Source organism: Cololabis saira, chromosome 5, assembly GCF_033807715.1.
Source record: "Cololabis saira isolate AMF1-May2022 chromosome 5, fColSai1.1, whole genome shotgun sequence".
Taxonomy (NCBI): domain Eukaryota; kingdom Metazoa; phylum Chordata; class Actinopteri; order Beloniformes; family Belonidae; genus Cololabis; species Cololabis saira.
In genome coordinates, this window is record NC_084591.1 from 48527415 (window position 1) to 48555007 (window position 27593).

Consider the following 27593-nt stretch of genomic DNA (forward strand, 5'->3'; position numbering starts at 1 on the left):
CTTCTTTCCTTGTTTCCTTCCTTCCTTCCTTCCTCCCTTCCTTATTTTCTCCCTCCCTTCCTTCTTTCCTTCCTTCTTTCCTTCCTTCCTTCCTTGTTTCCTTCCTTCCTTCCTTCCTTCCTTCCTTCCTTGTTTCCTTCCTTCCTTCCTTCCTTCCTTCCTTCCTTGTTTCCTTCCTTCCTTCCTTCCTCCCTTCCTTATTTTCTCCCTCCCTTCCTTCCTTCCTTCCTTCCTTCCTTCCTTGTTTCCTTCCTTGTTTCCTTCCTTCCTTCCTTCCTTCCTTCCTTCCTTCCTTCCTTGTTTCCTTCCTTCCTTCCTTCCTTCCTTCCTTCCTTCCTTCTCTTCCTCTGTCCTTGCCCCCTAAGGCAGCCCCAGTATCAGATCTCTCTAACCCTCACTGCCGTGTCTCATCTCCTCAGGGCGTTACTTGTTCCTGAATGCGATTGCCAACCAGCTGCGTTACCCCAACAGCCACACCCACTACTTCAGCTGCACCATGCTCTACCTGTTTGCTGAGGCCAACACGGAGGCCATCCAGGAGCAGATCACCAGGTGAGAGTTAACGGACTCCTGGGGGTGGTTCCGTCACTCATTATCACAGGCTCTGGTAGCTAACATGTAGCTACGCAAGTTCAGCACGTGCTCAGAAGCTGTGAACATGAATCTCCTTAGAGCTTTGTTCACCACTCTACACTGCCCACTTGTGGTCAAGTTATAAAAACTAAGCTTCCAGAAACTTCAAGTTGCATATAATGATGCTGAGATAATCTTACTCAAAAGGCCTAGAGCAGGGTTCAGCAACCCGCGGCTCCAGAGCTGCTCTTTAGCGCCGCCCTAGTGGCTTCCTGGAGCTTTTAAAAAAATGTTTGACCTTTTTTCCCCTTTTTTTTTCCTTTCTCTTTTTTCTTACTTTTTCCTTTCCTTTTTTAAACTCTATTTTGATTTTTTTCTCCTCAATATTTTGACTTTTTTCTCGACATTTTGACTTTTTTCTCGACATTTTGACTTTTTTCTTGAAGTGCATAATGGAAAAAAAAATCTTCCCCCAGTTATAACTAATATAGAAACATGCAGCATGTGTTCCTTCATTCTAAGGCTGATACAAGACTTTTCATTTTTTGTGGCTCCAGACATTAGTTTTTTGTGTCTTTGGTCCAATATGGCTCTCCATTTTGGGTTGCCGACTCCTGGTATGGCAAGTGAGATGTTTGTGGCTGCAAGAGTCAATACTCTTCAAGCAGTTCTTAGAAATGAAATGCACAGTTTCCTGTGCCGTTTGGGTGAGTGTGTGAATCATTGTGAATATAAATGACCCTGGGAAGAGCTGCGTCAGATACTCCTCTGTCTCAGGAGACATCGGTTTAAAAGCTTGTATTTCTAACTGTCCCTGCTGGACAGGTTTTATGTTTTGTCTGTATTTTGTCCTATGTTATTGGTTTGTTTTTGTATGGACCACGAGTCTACTACTACTACTACTACTAAAAGTGTCCGTGGTCCTGCAGGGTGCTGCTGGAGAGGCTGATCGTGAACAGGCCTCACCCGTGGGGTCTCCTGATCACCTTCATCGAGCTGATCAAGAACCCCGCCTTCAAGTTCTGGAGCCACGACTTCGTGCACTGTGCCCCCGAGATCGAGAAGTAGGTCCCGTATGTTTGGGAAAAACACAATACTTGTTGGCAGGATGAAGTGATTGTGAAGTGAAGTAGGGGTGTAACGATACACTAATCTCACCATACGATACACGATATTGAGGTCACGATAACGATACGATATTATAGCAGTATTTTTTTAACAACCGTTGAATGAGGAGCATATGACTGGAAAAAATTGTCTTTTATTTGAAAGACACAAAATATAAAACAATGCTGTGCGTTTGCCCTATTGTTAGTTTGTAATGCTTTATAACTGTTTAAGTTTTAAAGAGAAAGCCAGACCAACCATTTTCCACAAACTGAACTAAAAGTAAATGTCAGGTTTGCATTATGATCTTCAGTTTCATACAAGTACAAATATTTAGCCACAAACTGAATAGTTTCTCTCATGTATGATTTGACTTTTTTCTTTTCCAGAAATGTAACAACTTAAATTAAATAAATAGATAAAAGTAAATAAATACATACAATTTTACATCATAAAACAGATTGATTCCTGCTCACCTTATAATGTAAGAGGAGATTTATTTTAGTTAAGAAGGTTATTTTGGTAATTCAGGGTTCATTATTGTATAAATATATTGTTTATATTCTGATGTAAATCAGGGACTATAATGACACTAGTCAGTTTATCTGTAGTGATTAGTCTGTTTTAGATTGGGCGGAGTGATACGCCACAGTACGGCACTAGGTGCTGTGTTGATGTTCTAAAATCCTACACTGTTGAGGGACATTAAAGTACACTGGAACTCAGCAGAAGTAAAGCTTAACTCTACACCAGCCTTACATAAGTAAAAGTTCAGAGCTCAAAACCCCCCAAGAGTCCCGTGATCGGGACCAAAACGGTACTAGTTTCTTATGAGCGGAGGAAGATTTTGGTCAGCGGGTCGAGGCGCGGTCGGATGCGCGTTACTAGTCAACACAATAGATTAATATTAATAATCCAATATCGCGATACACTTTGTCACCTCCACGACACGTATTGTGACGTTTTTGTATCGCGAAATTTCGTGGCACGATATTTTGTTCCAGCCCTAGTGTGGAGGTTTTGCTGCGGAGCCGCGCTGGCGCTTGTTTTACTTTGTACAGAGCTGGTAGAGGAGCCAAAAATTGTACTCAAGTAAAAGTACTGTTACTTCAGAATAATATGACTCAAGTAGAAGTAAAAAGTAGTCATCCAAATAATGACTTGAGTAAAAGTAAAAAAGTACTTGGTGAAAAAACTACTCATTTACTGAGTAACTGTTGAGTAATGTCTGATTTATTTTTTTAACACAACCATTCAAACAGACAAAAGTACAAAATAATCATCTTCAGGCAAATTAAATCAATAAAATAATAAAATAAATTAAAATTAATAAAAAATAAAAAAATAGCTTAAATTAAAATAATCTTAAAGTAAATTCAAGTACTTTAATAAATAATAAAATAAATAAAAAAATAAATTAAGCACAAGTAGCACAAAATGTCAAGCCTTTGTACTTTTCTTTTTTAACCAGCAGAACTAGAACAAACATGAACTCATAGAAACTCTGTCTGTGTTTGACTCTGTGTAAATGTCACAAAACATCCAAAAACAAACTTTTCCCAAAGTTATACACACAACTTTGACCCAGTGATGTCATGAGATTGACGCGTACGCGGATAAAAGGGATAAAAGAAAAGTAACAGCTCAACGTAGCCTAATGTAGCGGAGTAAGAGGAACAGTTTCTCCTTCACAAATCTACTCAAGTAAAAGTAAAAAGTATAGTGATTCAAAACTACTCCTAAAAGTACAACATTTCCCAAAACCTACTCAAGTAAATGTAACGGAGTAAATGTAAGTCGTTACTACCACCTCTGATGTTGTGCCTCCTCCCCGTGTCTGCAGGCTGTTCCAGTCCGTGGCCCAGTGCTGCATGGGGCAGAAACAGGCCCAGCAGGTGATGGAGGGCACCGGGGCCAGCTAGCCTGGCCACCGGGCCTCGTAGCCGCCGGGAGAGATGCCGTGGCCTTTACCCACCTCCCCCCCACCACACACCTCCCACTTTACTGCTGGCACTGGATAAACTGGCTACCACAGTCATTGAAATGTGAATGGAAGGACTACTGCTCATGGATCTTAAGATATTTTTCTTTTTGTTTTTGTTTTTTCCATTGAGGAGAGAATGGATTTGAACATGTTGTTTAATATACTTATTTTGATGCTTTTGATGTAAATATTGGGGGGAAAAAAGGGAGAGCAGGGAAGTAAATAAATGGATTGCAATCCACATGTCAAATAAAATGTACCCTGACATGTAAAAACCACCTAAACATATTTTCACTTATTACCAAAGTCCTTGGTTTTGCTTCTCTCCCACACAAATCCTGTTTTCTGACTTTTTTGATTTTGCTTTCCGAGGCTGAATGGTTGACAATGGAAGAAAAAAAAGAGAAAAGAACTGCCTATTTTCATTTGATCCCTTTTTTTCTTTTTTCTTTTCCACGAGTAGGACTGAAGGTTGTAGTTGTCTCCAGGTGTGGTGGGGGTCTGTTCTCGGTGCGTTGGGGACAGTTTGCTGATGGTTTGTCCATTTGAAACCTGTTCTGGAGGTCTCTCCCTGGCACTTGTAAAATTGTGCAAAGTGTTGGTAACATCATAACTTGACAATTTGTATAAAGATCCAAATTGAAGAACAACAATAGAAGGACCAATACAGCCCATTTTGTAACATTTTGAATGTTTTGTAAATGTATTGGTCCATGTGTTGTATTTTGTAGTCCTTTCTAGTTTGCCTTTAGTTCTTGCTACTTAACTGCAGTATGCATACATACAGGAGAATAAAGCATTCAAACTGCAAAGTTGTGTATTTTTTCATAATTGCAAGTGTAAAATGATGTCAAGTTTTCATTTTAAAACTTAAGTCTGGCTTTGATTTGGCTTTTACTGGTGGAGATTAAAAGCTGCTCAGAACTCATGAATAATGGTGGTAAAATATTTGACACAAGTGACAAATTTGCTCTGCACCCCAAGTTTAGGACGGGGCTTCAACCGGGGGTCAGGGGGCCTCCAACTTAAAAAGAAATAAAGGCATTTTAACCAAAAGAATTTGAGAGTTGAAAAAAAATAAATATACAGGACTGTCTCAGAAAATTTGAATATTGTGATTTTCTGTAATGCAATTTAAAAAACAATTAAAGCTGCAAGCAGCGATGAACGGGCCCTCGCACTCATGGTCACCGCCCCCATAAGCATATCAGACATGACACCACCCACGACTTCCTGTGTCAAACCATTCAAAAGTTATGGCAGAAAAAAGTATTCTAGGGGGCGCTGTTGAGCCATTAGGCCACGCCCATTAATGCAAACCATGCAATTTATCACCAGGCCTGGCTTGCATGCAAAATTTGGCTTTTTGGCGTCTAGCGTCGCCACGGTAACGCTTTTGAAAGAGAAAAGTAATGCGCGTTGTCGCAGGATGGACACGCACATTTTGATGTATAACACACCTGGGTGCACGTTACGGTTCGGGCCGTATTGCCAAAGGAATGGCATAAATTTCGCCAAAATGACACGATTAATTCAAAATGGCCGACTTCCTGTTCGGTTTTGGCCATGGCTCCAAGATATTTTTCTTTAAGTTGCGACATGATACAGGTGTGTACCGATTTTCGTGCATGTACGTCAAACCGTATTGTGGGGCTTGAGGCACAAAGTGTTCTAGGGGGCGCTGTTGAGCCATTTTGCCACACCCATTAATGCAAACCATTAAATATCAAATTTTTCACCAGGCCTGGCTTGTGTGCAAAATTTGGTGACTTTTGGGGCACGTTTAGGGGGAAAAAAGGCCCTCCTTTCGTCAGAAGAAAAATTCCTACAGATACAATAGGGCATTCGCACTGTAAGTGTTCAGGCCCTAAAAATGTCATACATTCTGGATTCATTACAAATCAACTGAAATATTGCAAGCCTTTTATTATTTTAATATTGCTGATCATGGCTTACAGCTTAAAGGTATAGTCCCTGATGTTGGAGAGCTAGCAAGATTTGAAAGTGGCACCTCCTCTAAGCCCCGCCCCCTCCTCCCTCTCCCGTCAGCGCTCCGTCCAAAGCCACGCCCCCACAAACTTTGGGGAACGCGCATTTGCAGGAGTCCAGTTTTCCAGGACATTTTGGACAGCACATTTTCAACAAAACTACCCCATGTCTCATTCACCTGTAAGCGAGGCCGGTTTTATGGGGGGCAGGGGTGAGATGTGCCCACCCAAACGTGCGTCCTGCCCACCCAATCAAAGTTATGGGGATCCTTTATTTTTTTACAATTTTATTTTTTTATAAATATAAAAGAATATCACAGAATATCTGTACCGTTTCTGATTGGGTGGGCACTGCGCATCATTTTTAGACACAACAATGAACGCATACCGCAAAAGTTGTGTCTCGGCGGAGGGACCCAACGTCCCAGCAAAATGAGCACAACAGAGAAGTTCAGAACAGCAGACAGAGACACACTGAAGGCTGATTTATGGTTCCGCGTTACACCAACGCAGAATGGTGCGCGTCGCCGCGTACCCTACGCCATACCCTACGCCATACCCTACGCTGTATCCGTGGCAACAGAGCCTGCACCGCAGCGCACCGCCACCGTCGTCAGTATGAATGGAGGGATGTTGGACCATTTCCCCCTCAGCCTGGGGGCGCCTGTGGAGGTACGGTGGGGCCCTGGCCCGGCTCGGAGGGCCGGCCCCCGTCAACTTGGATGGCCGGTGGGGGAGCGTGGGTCTTTCCAGGGCCGGCTCTGCTGGTCCTGCCTCCTGGCTTCGGCCTCTGCTCCCCCTTCTTCCCCCCCTACACGATTCATACGCACATAGGCGAAGGGGCGGGGGGTCCGGGTCGTGGGGGGCATTGTCCCGCGTGGCCCGGCACTCCCCGCCTCACGGTTTTAATAACACTGTAGACACTGCACATTCAACATTTAATAAATACATTTAACAAGGATACTTAGTTCTGGAGGGGGGGGTCGGTGTCAAGTTGATAACTGCCCCCCCCCCCCCCCCCCCCGTTTTTATGGCATTAATCACATGCACTCAACACCAGGGGCGGGAGGGGGTCCCACATCACCCGCGTTCCCTCGCCGGCCTGGGATAGGTGGGTCGGGATGCCCGGGCCTGGCGGGGCTCGCCGTGCAGCCTGGGGTGCCTTCTGGCGGTGCTGGACCCCCCCGGGGAGGGGGAAACGGTGCTGGACCCCCCCGGGGAGGGAAACGGTGCGTGAATGTGCGTCTGTGTCGGTGAGAATGCGGTATGGAAGGGTCCTGCCATGGAGGATTTGGGCCTCCATTGGCAGGACAACAAAACTTAATAATTTATTAATATTATTACTATACAAAGATTGGAGGAATCTGAAAAAGTGAACACTAGGTATCTCATGGACATTTTGAAGGGTTTCAAAAGAGGCAAATGTGCCGTCTTTATATAAGTCAGTAAAGAAAATCAGACCCTTGAGGTGCCATGTCTTAAAAGCGGAGTCCGCCTGTGAGAGTGGAAAGAAATGATTGTCAGTCAAAGGCATATGGCCACACATATTATTAAAACCAAAGTGTTTTCTAAATTGGTGCCAGATTTTGAGGGAGCTATTAATCACTGGATTATTAAAGCGTGACTGATTTGGCAGTGCGGAGCAGAACACAGCCACCAGAGAGATCCTGGGATCTGGAGACATTTCCATAGAGGCCCAGATTGGGCCCTGCTTGTGTTTATGGGCTGCAACCCAATAACTCACTTTTGTAATATTCGCCGACCAGTAATAAAACATGAAATTAGGCAAACCCATGCCACCTGATGCTCTTGGCAATTCTAAAAGAGCTCTTTTGGCACATGACTGGGCTTTATTCCAAATAAAAGTATTGATACAGCTATTAAGGTCCTGGCAGAAGGTTTTGTCATTTATTTTTTATTGTATTTTTTAAAACTTTAGAATAATATGCCACAAATTACAAAGAAAAGGATTCCTTCATGGACCCAAAATATAAAAAACTCCTGTATAAATTATTGTCCTGCGTCAATTGTGCCACAGTAAAAAAAAAAAAAGAAAAAAAATAGAGCATTTTTCCACATGTATTACAAAAGGTAAAGAAATAAAACTAACACAATAAATTAAAAACAGACAAGAATACTGTAGCTTTGAACCAGAGTATAATTCCTTCCATTCATTATCCCTTATCATACACAAAATCAGATCAGACTGTCTACCGCAATGTATTGTAACTATTGTAATCTTTTTCAAATAGATTTGAATTGACCAGTTTACAACCAAAGATGTCAGTTTCTCTTTTATAATCATCAATTCTTTTTAGATTAATTAATTGTCTCTTTTTTCCTCAGATACATCATTTCAAAAGTTAGTGGGAGCTTTGTTTTTCTGGACCTCATCTATGCCTTTTTTTATTGTAAATCCAGTACAGTACAGTGAGTATCCCTCCAATATATGGATGTAAGCGGCTTTAGCTGCACTGCAGTCTCCAACAGTTTATATTCTCACATTTCATTTGTGCAGGGGTCGCAAAATACCTTATTATATTCTTCCACCCGTGCAAGCCTTAGACAATTCTTTTTTTTCTTTTTTTTTTTTTTCAAACAACAAAAGTTTTTAATCTTTGGTTGCTTGTTGGCCTCCATGCTGAGGCTAATTTTTTACTCCCCATTGCTCTATTTTTTTTTTTTTTTTTTTTTTTTTACTGTATGCTGTTTCACTCCAACTTTGTTATTATTGGAATTCCACACCAAATACATGTATAGCATTATAGAAGTTTACATAGTCTATAAATGCATATTATTTAGGTTAAAGCAATGAACAAATAATAGAACAATAAGAAAGTTTACTGGGCCAACGGAGGGAAGGGATTTCTGTATTGCCTGACATCCGTTGCTGGTCCAAGATGCGATAAACACAGGGACACCCACAACGGGCACACAAATTTAATTTTAAATTAAATTAAATTAAATTAAATTAAATTAAATTAAATTCAATTCAATTCAATTCAATTCAATTCAATTCAATTCAATTTTATTTAGCGTCTAATACAACAAAAGTTGTCTCCAGAGGCTTTCCAGAGACCCAGAACATAAACCCCCGAGCAATTATTACATAAACAATGGCAGGTAAAAACTCCCATAGTGGGAGAAAAACCTTAAACCAAATAGTGGCAAGAAAAACTCCCCTTTAGGAGGAAGAAACCTGGACCAGGACCGGGATCATAAGGGGGGACCCTCCTGCCGAGGGCCAGAATGGGGGGTCGGGGACGTCAGCAGCACACAGCAGGCAGGTGGAAGCAGCAGCGGGATGACCGGGGGTGGGGACCGCAGGCAGGTGGAAGCAGCAACGGGATGACCAGGGGTGGGGACCGCAGGCAAGTGGAAGCAGCAACGGGATGACCAGGGGTGGGGACCGCAGGCAAGTGGAAGCAGCAACGGGATGACCGGGGTGGGGACCGCAGGCAGGTGGAAGCAGCAGCGGGATGACCGGGGGTGGGGACCGCAGGCAACTGGAAGCAGCAACGGGATGACCGGGGGTGGGGACCGCAGGCAGGTGGAAGCAGCAGCGGGATGACCAGGGGTGGGGACTGCAGGCCAGCACGCAGCTCCCAAAGCTCCCGCCCAATCAGCAAGCCCCAGGTTAGGTGCAGGGTCGGGGAAAGGTGGAGAAGGGGAAATCTGCAAGAGAAAAAACAAACGACACGAGAGCAGGCAGAGAAACAAGCAGCAACCATCCCAGGTTCCCGGGACCCAATCAGAGCTCGGCTACCGTGACTAAGACAATTCTTAACCCAGTTGTGCTTGTGCTTGTTTTAGTTTGCTTGATGCAGACCAATGGCTTGACACTTGAAGCGTAGCATCTTATAGTTGTGTTTTCCAAGATGGTTAAAGGTTTGAAAAGCTGTAAAAAAAAAACACAACTTTAGTCAGGTGTTTTAGAGCAGAGCAATATCTAAAACATGCATGCCATTGGGTCCTGAGGACTAGGGTTAAATAACATTGCTACCAGGGCTGGGGATCCATTCAAATGTCAAGAATCAATTTGATTCCGATTCTTAGGATTCAAAATCGATTATCAGGATTTGATCCGATCCGATTCCGATATTGATTTGGGTTAGTGTTATTAAAACTGTTTTTTCAGCTCTGTGTAGTTATGCAACATATTAATACTAGTATTATTTTGAGATTCAACAGCAAGTATTGCAGCTAATGATGCTGTAAGGACCAATCAGCTCCTAGAATGCTGATAGAACTGAAACAGAAACATCGTGGGGCAGAATTACCAAACAGATCCAGGGAGGAAACAGAGACGGATTAAATCGTTTTATTTTTTCCCACATTCCGTTTTAATTTTTTGTCCATTTTCGGTCTATTTTGGTTTTTAATTTTTGGGAATTTTGTTTTCACCATTTTATGCAAATGTAACCGCAAGACAAGTATCTCCCAATGTTTCAAACCAAAAGCAAAATAAAACTGGATTAAACTGGACAGGAACAGGTTTGTTTCCATGAAATCCAGCTCTCAAGTGAATGACATATTCTTGCATGTTGTGAGGTCTCTGGTTAATTCAGAAAAACAGAGCAGATTTCTTTTTTTTTTTATTAAAACTTTTCTCAGAATTCTGAGATAATTATCTCGTTAATTCAGAAAAACAGAGCAGAATAATTTTTTAATTAAAACTTTTCTTGGAATTCTGAGATAATTATCTCGTTAATTCAGAAGACCAGAGCAGATTTCTTTTTTCTCAAGTGAATGCAACACGCTTCCGTAAAAAACTTTAATGTTTTCATACCTTTAAACATATTTAAAGGCAAAAATATGGACCAGTAATTCTTGTGTCCAACAAAACATTCCTTTTTTTGGGCATAAACAAAAAAATACCAAAAGTTAGAATGCAATGATGAAAAAAAAATTGATCTTTAGACATACGAATCGATTTTTAGGAATGAATATGAGAAGCAATCCCAATCCATAAAGACCCCTAATCCACGACCCACAGGGTCCAAAGGATCTACTGCTGTTCCACTGGGACCAGAAACTCCAGGAAACTCCAGGACCCTCACATGTTCTTTTCAGAGCAACAAGGATGTCCTTGATACTCAACAGGTGACAGTTATGTTTATGTATGTTATGTACCTTGACTCTCTACTTTACAAGATACAAATTTACAAGATAGAAAAGAAAATCCATACTACAAGTGTTGTTACACATTTCAACACCTGTGTCACAAAACTGTAAATTAGGATCATTCTGCAATCAATTGCGGACAGGTATACTGAAATAATTCTGGCATTTTATATCCAGTACTCGAGTTGTAAAAAGAAATCAGGGGGGATGGTGGATTTTATCATGTGGGGACAGATAATTTGTGCTGATTACAAATAATATAATATATTACAAATAATAGCAGTGACCAAAACAGCTGCAGAAATACTGCAGGAATGACATAGCAGCAGTTAAATGCAGCCTTCTGTAAGCTTTAAATATCCACTGGGCTTACATCAAATACATCAAAACACAACAATAAAAAACACTTTTCTGAACTTATCAATATGACTCTGTCCTTCACAGGATAAGTAACATGGATCACTGCAAAAACTCACAATCTTAACAAGAATATTTGTCTTATTTCTAGTTAAAATGTCTCATTTTAGTAAAAAAATCTCATTACACTTAAAACAAGACTCATCACTGGAAAAAACAACAATTTTCACCTGTTTCAAGTAGATTTTCACTTAAAATAAGTAGAAAAATCTGCCAGTGGAACAAGATTTTTTTGCTTGTAATGAGAAGATAAATCTTATCTTATAGCAGATTCTTTTACTTATTTCAAGTGAAAATGTACTTGAAACAGGTGAAAATTGTCAAATAAGTTATTTCTCTGGTGTTATTTTTCTGGTGATGACTCTAAATGTTGAAATAGCAGTAAAACCACATTCATTGATGAAATGACATAAGGGATAGAAAGGAGGGGAAATGTGTATGTGTATATATGTGTATATGCTGTACATTGTGTTTATTTCACTGCATAAGCACTTCTGGTTAGATGCTGCATTTCGTAGCCCTGTACTTTTGACATGTGCAATGACAATAAAGTTGAATCTAATCTAATCTAATCTAATCTAGAGACTGAAGAGCCGCTGGGAAGAACTTGTGATGGCATTTCTTCTTCCAACACGGATGCATCGTCTCAGAGAAGTGGTGTGGACCAGCACACTGTTCTAAGGTTTTCCAGGTGTTCTCCAGGAATAGTTTCAGCCTCCTGAGATCCTCCAGTCCAGTGGGTTCAGCCTCTTCCTGTCCCTCCCAGAGTTCACAAGCCCCACCAGATAAATGCAGAAAAGATTTCCGCAGCCCCTACAGTGTCATAAAGTGTCTAACAGAGTCCTGTGATCTAGAAAAACACCTCAAATCTCACACAGACCTCACATTAAAAGACCTTTCCCCTTGTTCTAGAAGATGTAGTTGGACCAATCTACTGTAATACTGATGATGGGAGGAAATCAGAGAGCAACGGGTTTCTGCTTGGTCTTATTACGAAAGATATATCAGAGAATTGAAACAAGACAGACATTCCAACAGAGGAAGTATTTTATTTCTTTATATAAACCACATCTTTATGAACCATTGAACATTAAAACATAATTTTCTGTCTTTAGTGCACTTTACAATTTATCACATTTAATGTGGCTTGATTGTTTTCCTCTCGTCACCCATTTTTGATAAAAACATCTGCTTAATGTAATACTAGAGATTATGTTACATGGACAGAGACGGAAAGAGGTTGGATGTTTTGATTGAATGGTTTCAGTTCTTAAAGTTTGAAAATAAATTCATAGCTTTTTCTGAATTGTAAAACAAGGTGGTTTTATTTTTCCAAAGTAACTGGGGAATTCAGGAAAGACATTTTAATAATTGACAATATGATACTGGTAGAATTAGATTACAATTTTGATTTATTTTGCTTTTGATATTCAGTTGCAAAAGCACTCCAACATTTAGAACAACAAAAAAAGAAAAAAAAAACACCAGCTCTGATTTCTCCACCATGCAGTTCCAGACAGGCTTGTTACATTGCTGTGGAGATGCGCTGCTCCCCTCTAGTGGTGGCGAGGCGTCATTGCAGCCTCTATGGCGCTACAACAGGGGTCTTCCTTCCATCCTAGTCCTCGGGACCATAGACATGTATCGTATCCGCCCTGTCATTACCCGATGTGAGTCTCTACCCGATGTGAGTCACACATGCGCAGTCGCATTATGAATGTAAAATGATTGTAATGTTAAAAATGTGTTAGTTTATACCATTCCCAACTGAAAAAATATGAACATATCTATGCATCTCTCTCTATCTCTATATATTATTTTTATTGTCTAAATTTTTGGGGTAATATTAAACTAATGAAAATGGTGTTTCTTCTCATTCATCATTAGTAATATCAAAGGGAACTTTTACTTATTTCATTAAAATTCAGACCAAATTAGGAAAAGCAATCATGTAAATAATAATATCCCTAACTTATTGTGAGTAGTGTATATCAAAACAAGTGTGTGTTTAGATCTTGTCTATCAAGTCTGGCGACGTAACTGTAGTTTGTCCAAGCGACTGCGCATGTGTGACTCAAATCGGGTAATGACACGCCCCATGGAGCTGCTGCGATACGTCACCGTCGCCGCCATATTGGATGTTCAAGACTGCGCTGTAAACTAATACAAGTAAATGGACTTATTTTCATAAAGCGCCTTTCTACAAAGAAATGTACATTTTACGTCTCATTTATTCATTCACACACGCACTAATATACTTGGGAAACAGTTAGGCACCAAATATAATATATTACATTTTCTCAGATGGCAAAAAAAAGAACTTTATTGATCCCACATAGGAGTAATTCATGTTATATCAGCTATGGAGAACACCTGGCTCAGTGATCTCACCCCGGACAGCGCAATACGGCTGCCCGGGTTCCAGCTCATCCGAGCGGATCGCAGCAGGGAACTCTCAGGAAAGACAAAGGGAGGTGGAATCTGCTTCTATATTAATGGATGCGGATACGGATGTCACAGTGCTAAAAGACTCACTTAGAGACACTTTTTGTGAACTGCAGACCTTTTTATTCACCGCAGGAGTTTTCATCCTTTGTTTTGGTCGGGGTTTACATCCCACCGGACGCGTGTGTGGCTGAAGCCACGCAGCGGCTGGCCGACCAGATAACAAACTCGGAGAAAAAACTCCCGGACTCACTGTTCATTGTTTTGGGGGATTTTAACAGAGCAAACCTCACCCAGGAACTTCCGAAATACAGGCAACATGTTACGTGTCCCACCAGGGACACGCAGACTCTGGACCATTGTTACACTGTTATTAAGGACGCATACCACTCTGTTCCCCACGCAGCTCTAGGACACTCTGATCACTGTCTCCTTCATCTGATCCAGACCTACAGGCAGAAACTAAAAACCTCTAAGCCTGTAGTGAGGACTGTGAAGAAGTGGACAGAGGAGTCGAAGCTGAAGCTTCAGGCCTGTTTCGACTGCACGGACTGGAGTGTTTTTGAGGCTGCTGGAGTGTTTTTGAGGCTGCTGCCTCAGATCTGCATGAACTTACGGATACTGTGACGTCCTACATCAGCTTTTGCGAGGACATGTGTGTGCAGACCAATACCTTCTGCACATACAGTAACCACAAGCCCAGGTTCACACCGAACCTCAGGAAGCTGCACCGAGCTGAGGAGGAGGCCTACAGGAGCGGCGACCGAGCCCTGTTCAAGCAGGCCAGGAACACGCTGACGAGGGAGATCAGAAGAGCGAAGTGATCCTACGGCGAACATCTGCAGAATCGCCTCTCTGCCAACCCTGACCCCTCTTCTGTGTGAAGAGGTCTGCAGAACATCACTGGGTTCAGAAGAGCAGCTCCACGCCCTGCAGGCAGCCTCAGGCTCGCAAACCAGCTGAACAGCTTCTATTGCCGGTTCGACGACGACCAGGCCAACAGCACACCACCATCACCCCCCTCCCCCCCTCCTGCTCCACCATCACCATCACCACCACCCCCCACCCCTCCAGCTGCTCCCCCACCACCATCACCCCCCTCCCCCCTACCCGCTCCACCATCACCACCACCCCCCTCCCCCCCTCCTGCTCCACCATCACCACCCCCCCCACCCCCCCCCAGCCCCCAGCTGCTCCACCATCACCATCACCCCCCACCCCCCAAGCTGCTCCACCATCACCATCAGCTGCCCCACCACCACCATCACCCCCAACCCCCCAGCTGCTCCCCCATCACCATCACCCCCAACCCCCCTGCTGCTCCACAATCACCCCCCTCCCCCCCGGCTGCTCCACCATCACCATCACCCCCCAACCCCCCAGCTGCTCCACCATCACCCCCAACCCCCCCGCTGCTCCTATATCACCATCACCCCCCTTCCCCCTGCTGCTCCACCACCGCCATCACCCCCCCCCCCCCTGCTGCTCCACAATCACCCCCCACCCTGCTCCACCATCACCATCACCCCCCAACCCTCCAGCTGCTCCACCATCACCCCCAACCCCCCCGCTGCTCCTTTATCACCATCTCCCCCTTCCCCCTGCTGCTCCACCATCACCATCAACCCCAACCCCCCAGCTGCACCACCATCAACCCCAACCCCCCAGCTGCCCGCATATTCACACCTCACCACAGCCAACCCCCCCCACCTCTTTGAGCGGCTGGTGTTGAGCCACCTGAAGGACATCACAGGCTCCCTGCTCGACCCCCTTCAGTTTGCCTACCGGGCAAACAGGTCGGTGGATGACGCAGTCAACATCGGACTGCACCACATCCTGCGTCACCTCGACACCTCAGGGACTTATGCGACGATCCTGTTTGTGGACTTCAGCTCGAAAATGAAATCCTCCACCAGAAGCTCACCGAGCTCACCGTGCCTGCCTCCACCTGTCAGTGGATTACCAACTTCCTGAGTGACAGGAGGCAGCAGGTGAGGCTGGGGAGCACCACATCCAGCACCCGGACCATCAGCACTGGCCTTCAGGAAACCCCTCACCATCCTCAACAGCACTGTCTCCACCACAGACTCCTTCAGGTTCCTGGGATCCACCATCTCCCGGGACCTGAAGTGGTCCACCCACATCAACTCTGTCAGGAAGAAGCTCAGCAGAGGTTGTACTTCCTGTATCAGCTCAGGAAGTTTAACCTGCCACAGGAACTGCTGGTCACGTTCTACACTGCCATCATACAGTCCGTCCTCTGCACTTCCATCACTCAATCAGGTCTTTTCCGCAGTCTTTTCCTTGGGCACCGCTGGGCAACTCGGACCACGCCATCCTCCTCCCCATCCCCAGATACCGCCAGAAAGTTAAATCCATCAAAGCCACCGAAAAAACAGCTAAATCCTGGTCCATCTCCAACATCGACACCCTGCGTGCCAGCTTCGACTGTACTGTCTGGGACGTCTTCGGTCCAGGTGTGGAGAGCGCAGATGACCTCGGTCACCTGTATGACGCGATGACATCATGGATCAACTACTGCCAGGAGACGTACATCACCACCAAATCCGTGAGAATACACAGCAATAATAAACCATGGTTTAACAAAGAAATTCAACTTCTACGCAAAAAAAGGACACAGCTTACCACAGTGGAAACAAGGAACTCTATAACTCTGCAAACTCAGAACTTAGATCAGCCATCAGGAAAGCAAAAGCACAATATGGAAAACACTTAGAAAACCAGCTCACACCTAACAACACCAAAACAGTTTGGAATAAATTAAAAAACATGACCAACATGAACAATAAACCCCCCCCCCCCGCCCCCCCATATCCATCACAGACCCCCAGCTTCCGGACAAGTTAAATAAATTCTACACTCGTTTTAAACAGTCCCCTGTATCTCCATACTCTCCACCCACCCCGCCCCCCTGACCCCCTTTGCTATCACAGAGGAGGAGGTCAGGAGGGCCTTCAGGAAAGTAAAGAGAAGGAAAGCTGCTGGGCCAAATGGAGTGAGCCCAGACACACTATTCCATTGTGCAGAACAGCTTGCCCCACCATTCACCAAACTGTTCAACTCCATGCTTCGTCACTGCACTGTTCCTAACTGTGCCAAGGACTCGATCATCATCCCTGTGCCAAAATCCAACAAAATCTCCTGCCTCATCACCCTCACATCTATAATTATGAAAACATTTGAACGCATCATTCTCTCCCACCTGAAAGCTCTCACCTCCCCCCTACTGGACACTCACCAATTTGCATATCGCTCTAACAGATCTGTGGAAGATGCAGTCAACCTGGCCCTTCACAGCTCACTCCAGCACCTGGACTCACCCAACACCTACACCCGCACCCTTTTTATGGATTTTAGTTCTGCCTTCAACACCATAGATCCGGTCAAACTCTTCAACATTCACCCCTCCCTATGTCACCTCATCAGGAGTTTCCTGTGTCAGAGGCGTCAGAGGGTTAGGATAGGCAGACTCCTGTCCGGCCCTCTGACCCTCAGTACTGGTGCCCCCAAGGGCTGTGTCCTCTCCCCCTGGCTCTTCTCCATCTACACCAACCTCCTCACATCTCACCACAGGACAGTCTCCATCTATAAGTATGCGGATGACACAACCATAACTGGACTCATCACCAACAACAACGAAACTCATTACAGAGAGCAGGTGGCCCAAGCTGTAACTTGGTGCCAGGACAATAACCTCCAACTTAACACTTCTAAAACCAAAGAACTCATAACAGATTTCAGATGCAAACCACCCCTCAAAACACCCCTACTCATCTCTGGACAACCTACCACAATCATAGACTCCTACAAGTTCCTGGGCACTCATATCAGCAACACACTCAAATGGGACTATAACACAAGCCATATAATAAAAAAGGCCAACCAAAGACTATTCCACCTCAGGCAGCTCAAGAAATACAAAGTCAAACGCAATCTCCTCCTTCAGTTCTACACAGCCATCCTAGAAAGCATCCTCACAGCTTCCATCTCAGTCTGGTACGGCAGTCTGGACACCCACTCACGCAGCAAACTCCAACGTATCATAAAAAAAGCATCTCTAATTACAAACACCCCCCTCCCATCACTTGATTCACTTTACCATAAACGCACAATAACAAGAGCACATAAAATAATCTCTGATTCTAACCACCTGTTTCAACTGTTGCCCTCTGGCAGACGCTTTAGGTCCATCTCAATAAAAACAACCCGGTTCAAAAACAGCTTTTTCCCACTGCCATCAGGCTACTGAACTCCTCTCATCTCCATACTCCATTTGTGTTAAATGTATAGTCTGTATGTAAATGTCTGCTTTAATGTCGATGTCTGCTCATCTATGTTAAATGTATAAACTGATGTCTGTTGCCACACAGTACTATGTGCTGGCTCTATGCTGTGCCAAAAGCAAATTCTGCCGACTTGTTGTGCAGTCATTAATAAATGAATTGAATTGAATTGAGGTCTGCAGAGAGGAAAATTGGGACTAACCTCCCATCTATCCAGGACCAGGAAACGGGCAGGTAGCATCTCTGCAGACCCCTCACATCCAGGAAACAGACTGTTCCAACTCCTATGGGGAGCACTGTATGCTAAAACCTCCAGACACAAGGACAGTTTCTTCCCGCAAGCTGTTGCTCTGATGAACTCCCACAAATAATAGAGTCTCAGAGAAACCAACCAATCACGTGCAATAATAATAGCAATAGCAACAGCTAACAATAGCAGTTACATGCTGTAACAAGCACCTTCCGGCAATAATCATGTCTGCCTCACTCTGCTGCACCTCTCACTTTTTTGTATTTTTTGTATAATTTTTTGTATCATTTGTTTTGTATAATTGTATATACGTTATTTTATTCAGAGCTGTCATGTTTCTCTACCTCAAACTGCTGCACCTTAGTTGTTTATTTGTATATATGTCAACAAGTACCACATTTGTTTATTTACTGCCTAAAGAGCGAAATAACCAGAGTCAAATTCCTTGTTGGACAATGTTCGAACCTGGACAATAAAGATGATTCTGATTCTGATTGCATTAATGGGCGTGGCCTAATGGCTCAACAGCGCCCCGTAGAAAACGTTGTGCCTCAAGGCCCACAATACGGTTTGACGTACATGCACGAAAATCGGTACACACCTGTATCATGTTGCAACTTAAAGAAAAGTCTCTTGGCGCCATGGCCGAAACCAAACAGGAAGTCAGCCATTTTGAATTAATCGTGTAATTTTGGCGCAATTTATGCCATTTCTTCGGCCGTTAATGCGGCCCGAACCGTAACGTGCACCCAGGTGTGTTATACATCAAAATGTGCGTCTCGATCCTGCGACGATGGGCTTTACTTTCTCAGTCAAAATCGTTACCGTGGCGACGATAGACGCCAAAAAGTGCGCCCCCCCTTCATCTGATTGGTCCATATTTGATAGTTCCTACTTTCTGCCATAACTTTTGAATGGTTTGACATAAAGAGTCGTGGGTGGTTTCATCAGACTCGGTTTTCAGTCCTTGAACATAATTGGTGCAAATTAGCCCCGCCCCTTCTTCTGATTGGTCGATATTTGATAGATCCTATTTTCTTCCATAACCTTTGAATGGTTTGACATAAAGAGTCATGGGTGGTGTCATCGGACTTAGTTTTGAGTCCCTGTTCCAGCTCCAGCTCCTGCACCTGTCCCTGTTCCTGTGGTGGTCCCGGACGTACCTCCCCATGTTCCTGTGGTGGTCCCGGACGCACCTCCCCATGTTCCTGTGGTGGTCCCGGACGCGCCTCCCCATCTTCCTGTGGTGGTCCCAGACGCACCTCCCCATGTTCCTGTGGTGGTCCCGGACGCACCTCCCCATGTTCCTGTGGTGGTCCCGGACGCACCTCCCCATGTTCCTGTGGTGGTCCCGGACGCACCTCCCCATGTTCCTGTGATGGTCCCGGACCCCCCTCAGCCAGCTCCGAGGACTCGTGCCCCCCCCCCAGCCGGCTCCGAGGACCCGTGTCCCCCCCCCAGCCGGCTCCGAGGACCCGTGTCCCCCCCCAGCCGGCTCCGAGGACCCGTGTCCCCCCACAGCCAGCTCCGAGGACCTGTGCCCCCCCCCAGCCCGCCCTGGATGTGGACTTTGGGGACATCTGGAATCTGTCCCTTGAGGGGGGGCCAGCGCCACGGACCCGGGCACCCCCGCAGCCAGCGCCCCGGACCCGGGTACCCCCGCAGCCAGAGTCATGTCACGTTCCAGAGTCATGTCACGTTCCAGAGTCATGTCACGTTCCAGAGCCATGTCACGTTCCTGTCACGCCAAGACCGCCAAGCCCCACGCCAAGCCCGCCAAGCCCCACGCACAGTCCCATGCCAAGACTGCCAAGCCCCACGCCAAGACTGCCAAGCCCCACGCCAAGACTGCCAAGACTGCCAAGCCCCACGCCAAGCCCCACGCCAAGCCCCACGCCAAGCCCCACGCCAAGCCCCACGCCAAGCCCCACGCCAAGCCCCACGCCAAGACCGCCAAGCCCGCCAAGCCCCACGCCAAGCCCCACGCCAAGCCCCACGCCAAGACCCGCGTCTAGACCCAGGCCTAGGCCTCGTGGGCAGCCCCCGGAGCTGTCTCGCCGGTCTGGTCGGCCTCGTGGACGTTCCCCCCCGAGCGTTCTCGTCGGTCTGCCCGGCTTCGTGGGCGACCCCCGGAGCTGTCTCGCAGGTCTGCACAGTCCCCAGGACGGCCCCCGGAACGTTGGCCGTGTGTTGGCCTGGGCCCTCCTCCAGGCCCCCTCCGTCCGCCCTGGGTGGTAGGCCGAATGGGACATCTGGGATCTGTCCCTTGAGGGGGGGGTTCTGTCAAGGTTGACATTCCCTCCTGCCTTCAGTTTCTGTCTTGCCCCGCCTGTGTCCCATCTGCCCTGATTGTGTCTGCACCTGTGTCTCGTCATGTCTCGTTATCCCCTCAGTATATCTTGTCTTGTCATTCCTTTGTGCCCTGTCGGTCCGTACTGTGTCTTCCTCCATGTCTCCTCGTAGTTTTTACCTAATCCTGGTTTTTGTATTTATCCTGCTCTGCAGCGCTTTGCTTTTGCCTTTTTTGGATTAAAACCCTTGTTTTTGAGAACTCCTGCCTCCAGCCTCCCTCTGTGTCCTGCACTTGGGTCCTTAACAAACCAAACCATGACAGCTATACAATTAAGTCCATAACTGTTCAATTTAATTGTATGCATCCACAAAATAATAAAAAACAGTTGATCACAAAAAAAGGAAGAATAAAGTAAAATTAAAGCTGCAAGCAGCGATGAACGGGCCCTCGCACTCATGGCCACCGCCCCCCATAAGCATATCAGAAATGACAACACCCACGACTTCCTATGTCAAACCATTCAAAAGTTATAGCAGAAAATAGGGACAACCAATCAGAAGAAGGGGCAGGGCTAATTTTCACCAATTATGGTCAAGGACTCAATACCGAGTCCGATGGCACCACCCACGACTCTTTATGTTAAACCATTCAAAAGTTATGGCAGAGAAAAGTATTCTAGGGGGCGCTGTTGAGCCGTTAGGCCACGTCCATTAATGCAAACCATGAAATATGAAATTTATCGCCAGGCCTGGCTTGCGTGCAAAATTTGGTGACTTTTTGGGCACGTTTAGGGGGCAAAAAGGCCCTCCTTTCGTCAGAAAAAAGAAAGAAAAAAAAAATCCTACAGATACAAGGGGTGTCGGACTCCAGTCCTCGAGGGCCTGTGTCCCTGCAGGTTTTAGATGTTTCCCTGCTTCATTGCACCATGATACAAGTGACTGTGTCATCAACAGAACTATCCAGACTTTGATGACAAACTAGTGACGATGATTAATTAGAATCAGGTGTGTTAAAGCAGGGAAACATCTAAAACATGCAGGACACCGGCCCTTCTGGGATTCAGTTTGACACCTGTGCAATAGGGCCTTCGCACTGTAAGTGCTCGGGCCCTAATAAGTACACACTAAATAAGTGATAAGGAGATAAGGTTGAACAGTGGTAAAGTAATAAGCAGCATAAATTAAAATAAATTAATAGTACAAGTAAAGTGACGAAATGAAAATTGTTTGTTTGACAGAGTGACATCAGGGTACAGTGTGTCCACCTTCCCTCTCATGGCAGAAGGCAGCTGAATTATAGAGTCTGATGGACACAGGAAGAAAAAAAACAACTTGTTCTGTGTTAAACCTGGGGGGCGAAATGATTCTGTTGCTGAAAGAGCTTCCGCTCGAGGTTAACACCTGGGGGAGAGGGTGAGCATTGTTGTCCAGGATACTGTGCAGTAAGTGTACACAGCCTCCTCCACAGACACCACCACCAAGGAGTTCAGCTGGACCCCCAGGACGGAGCCAGCCTTCCTGATGATCCTTCTGACCTTGTTGGCGTCTGCTGCCCCAGCGCACAACAACAAAGAAAATGGTACTGGCTACCACCGACTGGTAGAACATTTTCAGCAGGATTTTACAAACGTTGACTGACGGGAGCCTCCACAGGAAATAGAAACGACCCTGGCCCTTCTCTGTGATTATCCAGGTATACTCGTATTTGTAATCCTGGACAACATCCACACTGTGACACCATCGATGGAGACAGAGCCGTCTGGGAGATTTGCGAGGCCCTGTGCGAAGTGGCCAGGGGGGGGGGCCCTCGCGCAAAATTTTTGGGTTTTTCGGGTCGCATACTGGAAACCTTCCCCTGCCTCATCATCATCTGGGCTTGCCTCGACGCAGGGCCCCGCGGCTGCTTGAGACCCGGTCTGATCAGTGATTTTTGTAACAAATTTATCAAACGAGCCTTTCAGAGAGGCATTAAACTCTTCCATTTTCTTTAGTTTTTTTCTTTTTTTCATTCCCTGCAGGAAATTTCCTGAATCTGTCTCATTCTCTCGACATTGTGTGACAGTTTGTTCCACACTCCACCCGTCTGTATCAGAGCAGCTTGTGTCAATGCGCTTGGTCTGACGCAGTTGTATTGAACAACAGACACAATTGAAAATTGTGTCTTCTAGCTAGATATGCTGCTATAGGCCTCTGCTGCAGGGGGGCACCGACATGATCCACTGGGCGGTGCCTCTCACCCTTCTTCTCTCTCCTCTTCCCTTCCTCTCTTCTCCATTTCCATTTTTTATTTATTATAAGTATCTCATAGCTATCGTTTTTGTCCATCGTGCCTGTAGTCTCTTGTGCCGGCCCCCCTTTTTTCTCTTTTGTGCATGTTTGCAGGCCGGAGCTTCAGGAGCTGCGTGCTGGCCTGCGGTCCCCACCCCCGGTCATCCCGTTGCAGCTTCCACCTGCCTGCTGTGCTGTTGCCGTCCCTGACCCACCAGTCTGGCCCTCGGCAGGAGGGTCCCCCCTTATGATCCTGGTCCTGCTCAAGGTTTCTTCCCTCCTAAAGGGGAGTTTTTCCTTGCCACTGTTTGGCTTAAGGCTTTTCTCCCACTAGGGGAGTTTTTACCTGCCATAGTTTATGTAATAATTTCTCGGGGGTTTATGTTCTGGGTGTCTGGAAAGCGTCTAGAGACAACATCTGTTGTATTAGACGCTATATAAATACAATTGAATTGAATTGAATACCCACAGAGTTTTTGTGAACATTAATTAATGAACATTTTAAAAATGTAAATGCACCCAATTGGAGCCAAAAGGCTAATTTCCATTGGCAGTCCCCCTGTCAGAAGGAACACAAGGCGTAGTAGTAAAAGCAAAATATGACAAAAACAAAGACATGTCATAGATACATTATTTAGAAAGCAACATTACACATAACTCCTCCTCCCCTCCCACACACACTCTCTATCCGATCCACTAGGAGTGAGTGCGTTTACATGCAGCGATTCAACCTGGTTGCAGATCGGTTGCAGACATCGTTCCGACTTTTAAACTGCATGTAAACACCTCAACCTGGTCAAGTCAACCTGGTCAAGCCGGATTCATTAACCTAGATAAGCCAGTCGCAACAGGTTGTTAACGCCATGTATACGGGGACATAGATATTACAGTCTGCGCATGCTCGAGAATTTCCCCCGGGTGGGGTTTTCCCCCGGGGGAGGAGATTCACCCGGAAGTGAAAGGAGACGACGCGTGCTCAGTAGTTGAAAAGGAGGTGGCGCGTGTTTAGCTATTCTTTAATTCTTCAAAACATGTCTACAGGAAGAACTCATTTTTGGTCCGACGAGGAGACGCGTTTTCTGCTACGGCATTTTGAGGTTCATGGATGGGCGGAAAAGTAGGAACGCGGACCTTTATAAAAAGATTGCCAAAGAGATGGCTGACGCGGGCTTCATGAGGACACCGGAGCAGCTCAAAATAAAGTGGAAGAATCTATGCACGGGATATATTAGCGCCAAACAGAGAAACAATAGAAGTGGACACGATCCGGCCAGTTGTCCAGACTTTGCAATTTTAGATGACCTTAGATTTACCCTTTACAAAAATCATCAGCATACATAATGACCTCACATCCTTGGCACACTGATGGTAGATCGTTTATGTACAGACTGAAAAGGATTGGACCCAGGATAGAACCTTGGGGAACACCTGTGACAAGATCTTTGAAAGTAGATTTATATTTTGTATATGAACACACTGAGATCGGTTAGTGAGATATGATTTGAACCAGTTAGAAGTACACTGAGAAAAATTAAATTGGCCAAATTAATACTGAAGGATATCATGATTAACAGTGTCAAAGGCTTTTCGAAGATCTAAGAAAATTGCGCCAACGACACCCCCTCTGTCCATTAGAGACTTAATCCTTTCAATAAAGTAGACGGTTGCCGTTTCTGTTGAGTGGGGGGCCCTAAAGCCATGTTGCATGGGATGTAGGAGCTGACTAGAGTTGAGATGAGAAATTAGTTGGTTTGCCACTAATTTTTCAATAACCTTGGACATGACAGGAAGTATAAGCTTATTGGTCTATAGTTTGATACTAAGTGAGGGTCAACACGCTTAAAAATGGGGTCAACAGCTGCAGGCTTCCAGTATTCAGGGAAACTCCCCTGAGTAAATGAAATATTCACAATGTGAGTAATAGGTTTAAACAATAAACAGGCCAGATCCTTGATGACAGCAGAGTCCGTCTCATACATGTCCTTTGACCATTTGGGTTTGAGTGAGTCAATTACCTTTGCTACTTGAGTTTTAGAGACCCTTTCTAGATTGCAGATGCGCACAGCAGGATTTGGTGCCCTGACACTAAACTGCTGATGTAAGGGAAAACTGTTGGCGATGGTGGCTACAGATTCCACAAAATAATGATTTAACGCTTCAGCTACATCCGTCGCCTCATTTGTTAGAGTATCATTAATCCTCAGTTCATTAATCCTCAATTCAATCTGTTTTCTAGCATTATTTTGTCCAGTTAATTTCTTTTTTTGCTGCCATATGTTTTTGGAGTTTCCCTTATTATTTACAATTATTTCAAGAAAGTAGTTTGCCTTGGCTTTCCTAAGTTCTCTTGTCACTTTGTTTCTTAATGATGTAAATTTGTGCCTAACAGTTGTCAGTTTGGACTTCAATGATATTTTTAGGGTCTGATCTCGATCTTTCATCATTTGAAAAATAGTTTAATTTAGTTTTCATTTCATGGAAGAGAGGCCCATTTATTTTTATTTCAAAACGTCTTGGAAAAATCTTTAATCAGTTTATATAATTTATCAGTAAAGTACTGGCTAGTGTAGTCCAAATGATCTGATTTCATCAGGTCATCCCACTTAATACTCTGCACAGCATTTTTAAAATCTTCCCTTTTATTCTTTGGTATCTTCATCTTGAAGCCTTACTCTGAACAGAGATAGAACATTTCTTTCCATTTACTTTTCTAGCCATTAGGATCATATTATGATCAGACAGCCCAGTTATAAGATTTGATAATTCTGTCTGATATGTTGCTAAAAATTAAATCCATCTGCGTACTAGAGGAATTTGTAATTCTGGTATGTCCATCAATTATTTGTGTTCAATTAAAGCTGTCAGTTACTTGTTTAAGTTGCTTTCTTGAAGACTTGTCTTCCCAATTCACATTCACATCTCCGATTACTATCACCTCTCTATTAAAATCACACTGTTGCAATAGTTCTCTAAACTTTTCATAAAAGCTAACATTTGATGAGGGCGGACGATACATCACAATTAGAGTAAAAGACGTTTCTGGCGAGAGTACAATACTTAGACCCAGATGTTCCAATTCAAAGTTTGTGAATTTGATTACATTGCATCTAATTGTGTCCTTTACATAACACATAACACCCCCACCTTTTCCATCTTTTCCATCATTCCTAAAAAATGTTAAAACCGGGCACATTTATGGCTGCGTGCGGTCAGTTTTCATTCAGCCATGATTCAGATATTGCTAAAAAATCCAAATTTGATTCTCGTAAGACATGTTGTACTTGTTCACATTTAGAGAGAATACCTCTAATATTTATGTGACCCCCTAACAGTCCTTTGGGTTTGCTTTGGAGTCCCAGATTAACCTCGAGTTGTTTACAGTTTTAAAAACTTTCAATTTCCGATGTTTGATTATCGCTTGATTGATGCGCCGATTAGTTCTGGTTGCCCGTATTACTCCAGTTACCATATTCCCTTGATTACCGTTATCCTCCGAGTCTCGAGCCGTTCCAGTCACCATCTATCCAAGATCACTCCCTGGGCCACCAGCCTCCCCGCCGAGACCGCTCCCCAAGCCCAAGCTGACAGCCGCAGCAGCCGCCACCTGCATGGCAGCTCTCCCCCGTGCACCCGGCCTCCAGACCCGGTAAGCAGTCTCAACTCGGCACGCCTCCACCGGCCTCCACCGGCCTCCACCGGCCTCCAGCCCCTAGTGGAAAAGCGCAAAACCGGGGCGAGGCGAGTCGCGCTGAGTAGGTACTAGTGGAAAAGCGCCATTTGAGTACTGAACTCAATGTTATGTTCAAGAAAACCAGTCTGAGATGATTCTTTATTACATGGCGTGTTATCCTGCTGGAAGTATCCATCAGAAGATTGTCCACTGTGGTCATAAAGGGATGGACATGGTCAGCAACAATACGTTGAGACAATGCTCAATTGGTACTAATGACCCCAAATTCTGACCATACTATCCGAATGTCGCAGCAGAAATCGATGCTCATTGGACCAGGTGACGTTTTTCCTTCTTCTGTTTTTTTTTATTGTAGTCTGTAGTCCATTATAGTCTGAAACTGGTGGAGAGGTTGATAAACCTATTTTATTTCTTTTTTTCATTTTTTCTTTTCTTTTTTTTGTCTGCACACATATTAATGGTTAATACCATGCTGGTAAGAACCTAAGGCATATATATATGCATTGTTAATTTAAAATACATATGTTATATATTTTTTTATTATGTCACATATATTTATCTTATTAATAAATATACATATACGCATACCTACGCATACACATACATATATATACACAGGGCTGCACATAATTATTTTGGTGTGGTGCTCAGAGGAGCCCCTGGATATGTGACTTGGGGCTCCAAAAACGCGGTGCCCCGTCTCGCCGGATCGATAAAAGATGGATGCAGGAATAAATTATAGGCAAAACGATATTTATTCACTTATAAAGATGAATTAACAAATTATGGTGCGCGTTAGTCTGTAGAGTCAGTATAAAAGTTACAGTTTTTATCGGCCAGATTGGGATGCTCACGGCATATTTTGCACCTAGGGTTGCCAACTTTCAGAAATAGAAATAAAGGACGCCCCGATTTCAGGAGCCAAAAAAAAGCCCCAAAACTTCTAAACTGCATAAAAATGTGTTTATTTTATATGAAAAAACGTGTTCTTTAATAGCATTGAACTTGCATGACTGTACAGACAGCGAACCATATAGCAGCTGAAATAGCCTCCTATGCTCTGTATGTCCACATCAGCCAAGGTGTAGAATATTGCTTCAGGTGAAGAATATGGTGTAAAAGTTAACTTATTTCAATAATTCAACTAGAA

General features: G+C 44.6%; 1 protein-coding gene across 6 annotated transcripts in view; it reads left to right on the forward strand.

Moving 5' to 3' along the window:
• cnot1 (CCR4-NOT transcription complex, subunit 1) overlaps nt 1-4476 on the forward strand; it is a 55728-nt gene extending 51252 nt beyond the window's left edge. For all 6 annotated transcript variants that reach the window (XM_061722323.1, XM_061722319.1, XM_061722321.1 and 3 more), the window contains exons 47-49: nt 420-552; nt 1503-1637; nt 3524-4476. In XM_061722323.1, the coding sequence (XP_061578307.1) occupies nt 420-552; nt 1503-1637; nt 3524-3602 (347 nt within the window). In that variant the 3' untranslated portion in view covers nt 3603-4476. The remainder of the gene's footprint in view (nt 1-419; nt 553-1502; nt 1638-3523) is intronic.
• The last annotated feature ends 23117 nt before the right edge of the window (nt 4477-27593 follow it).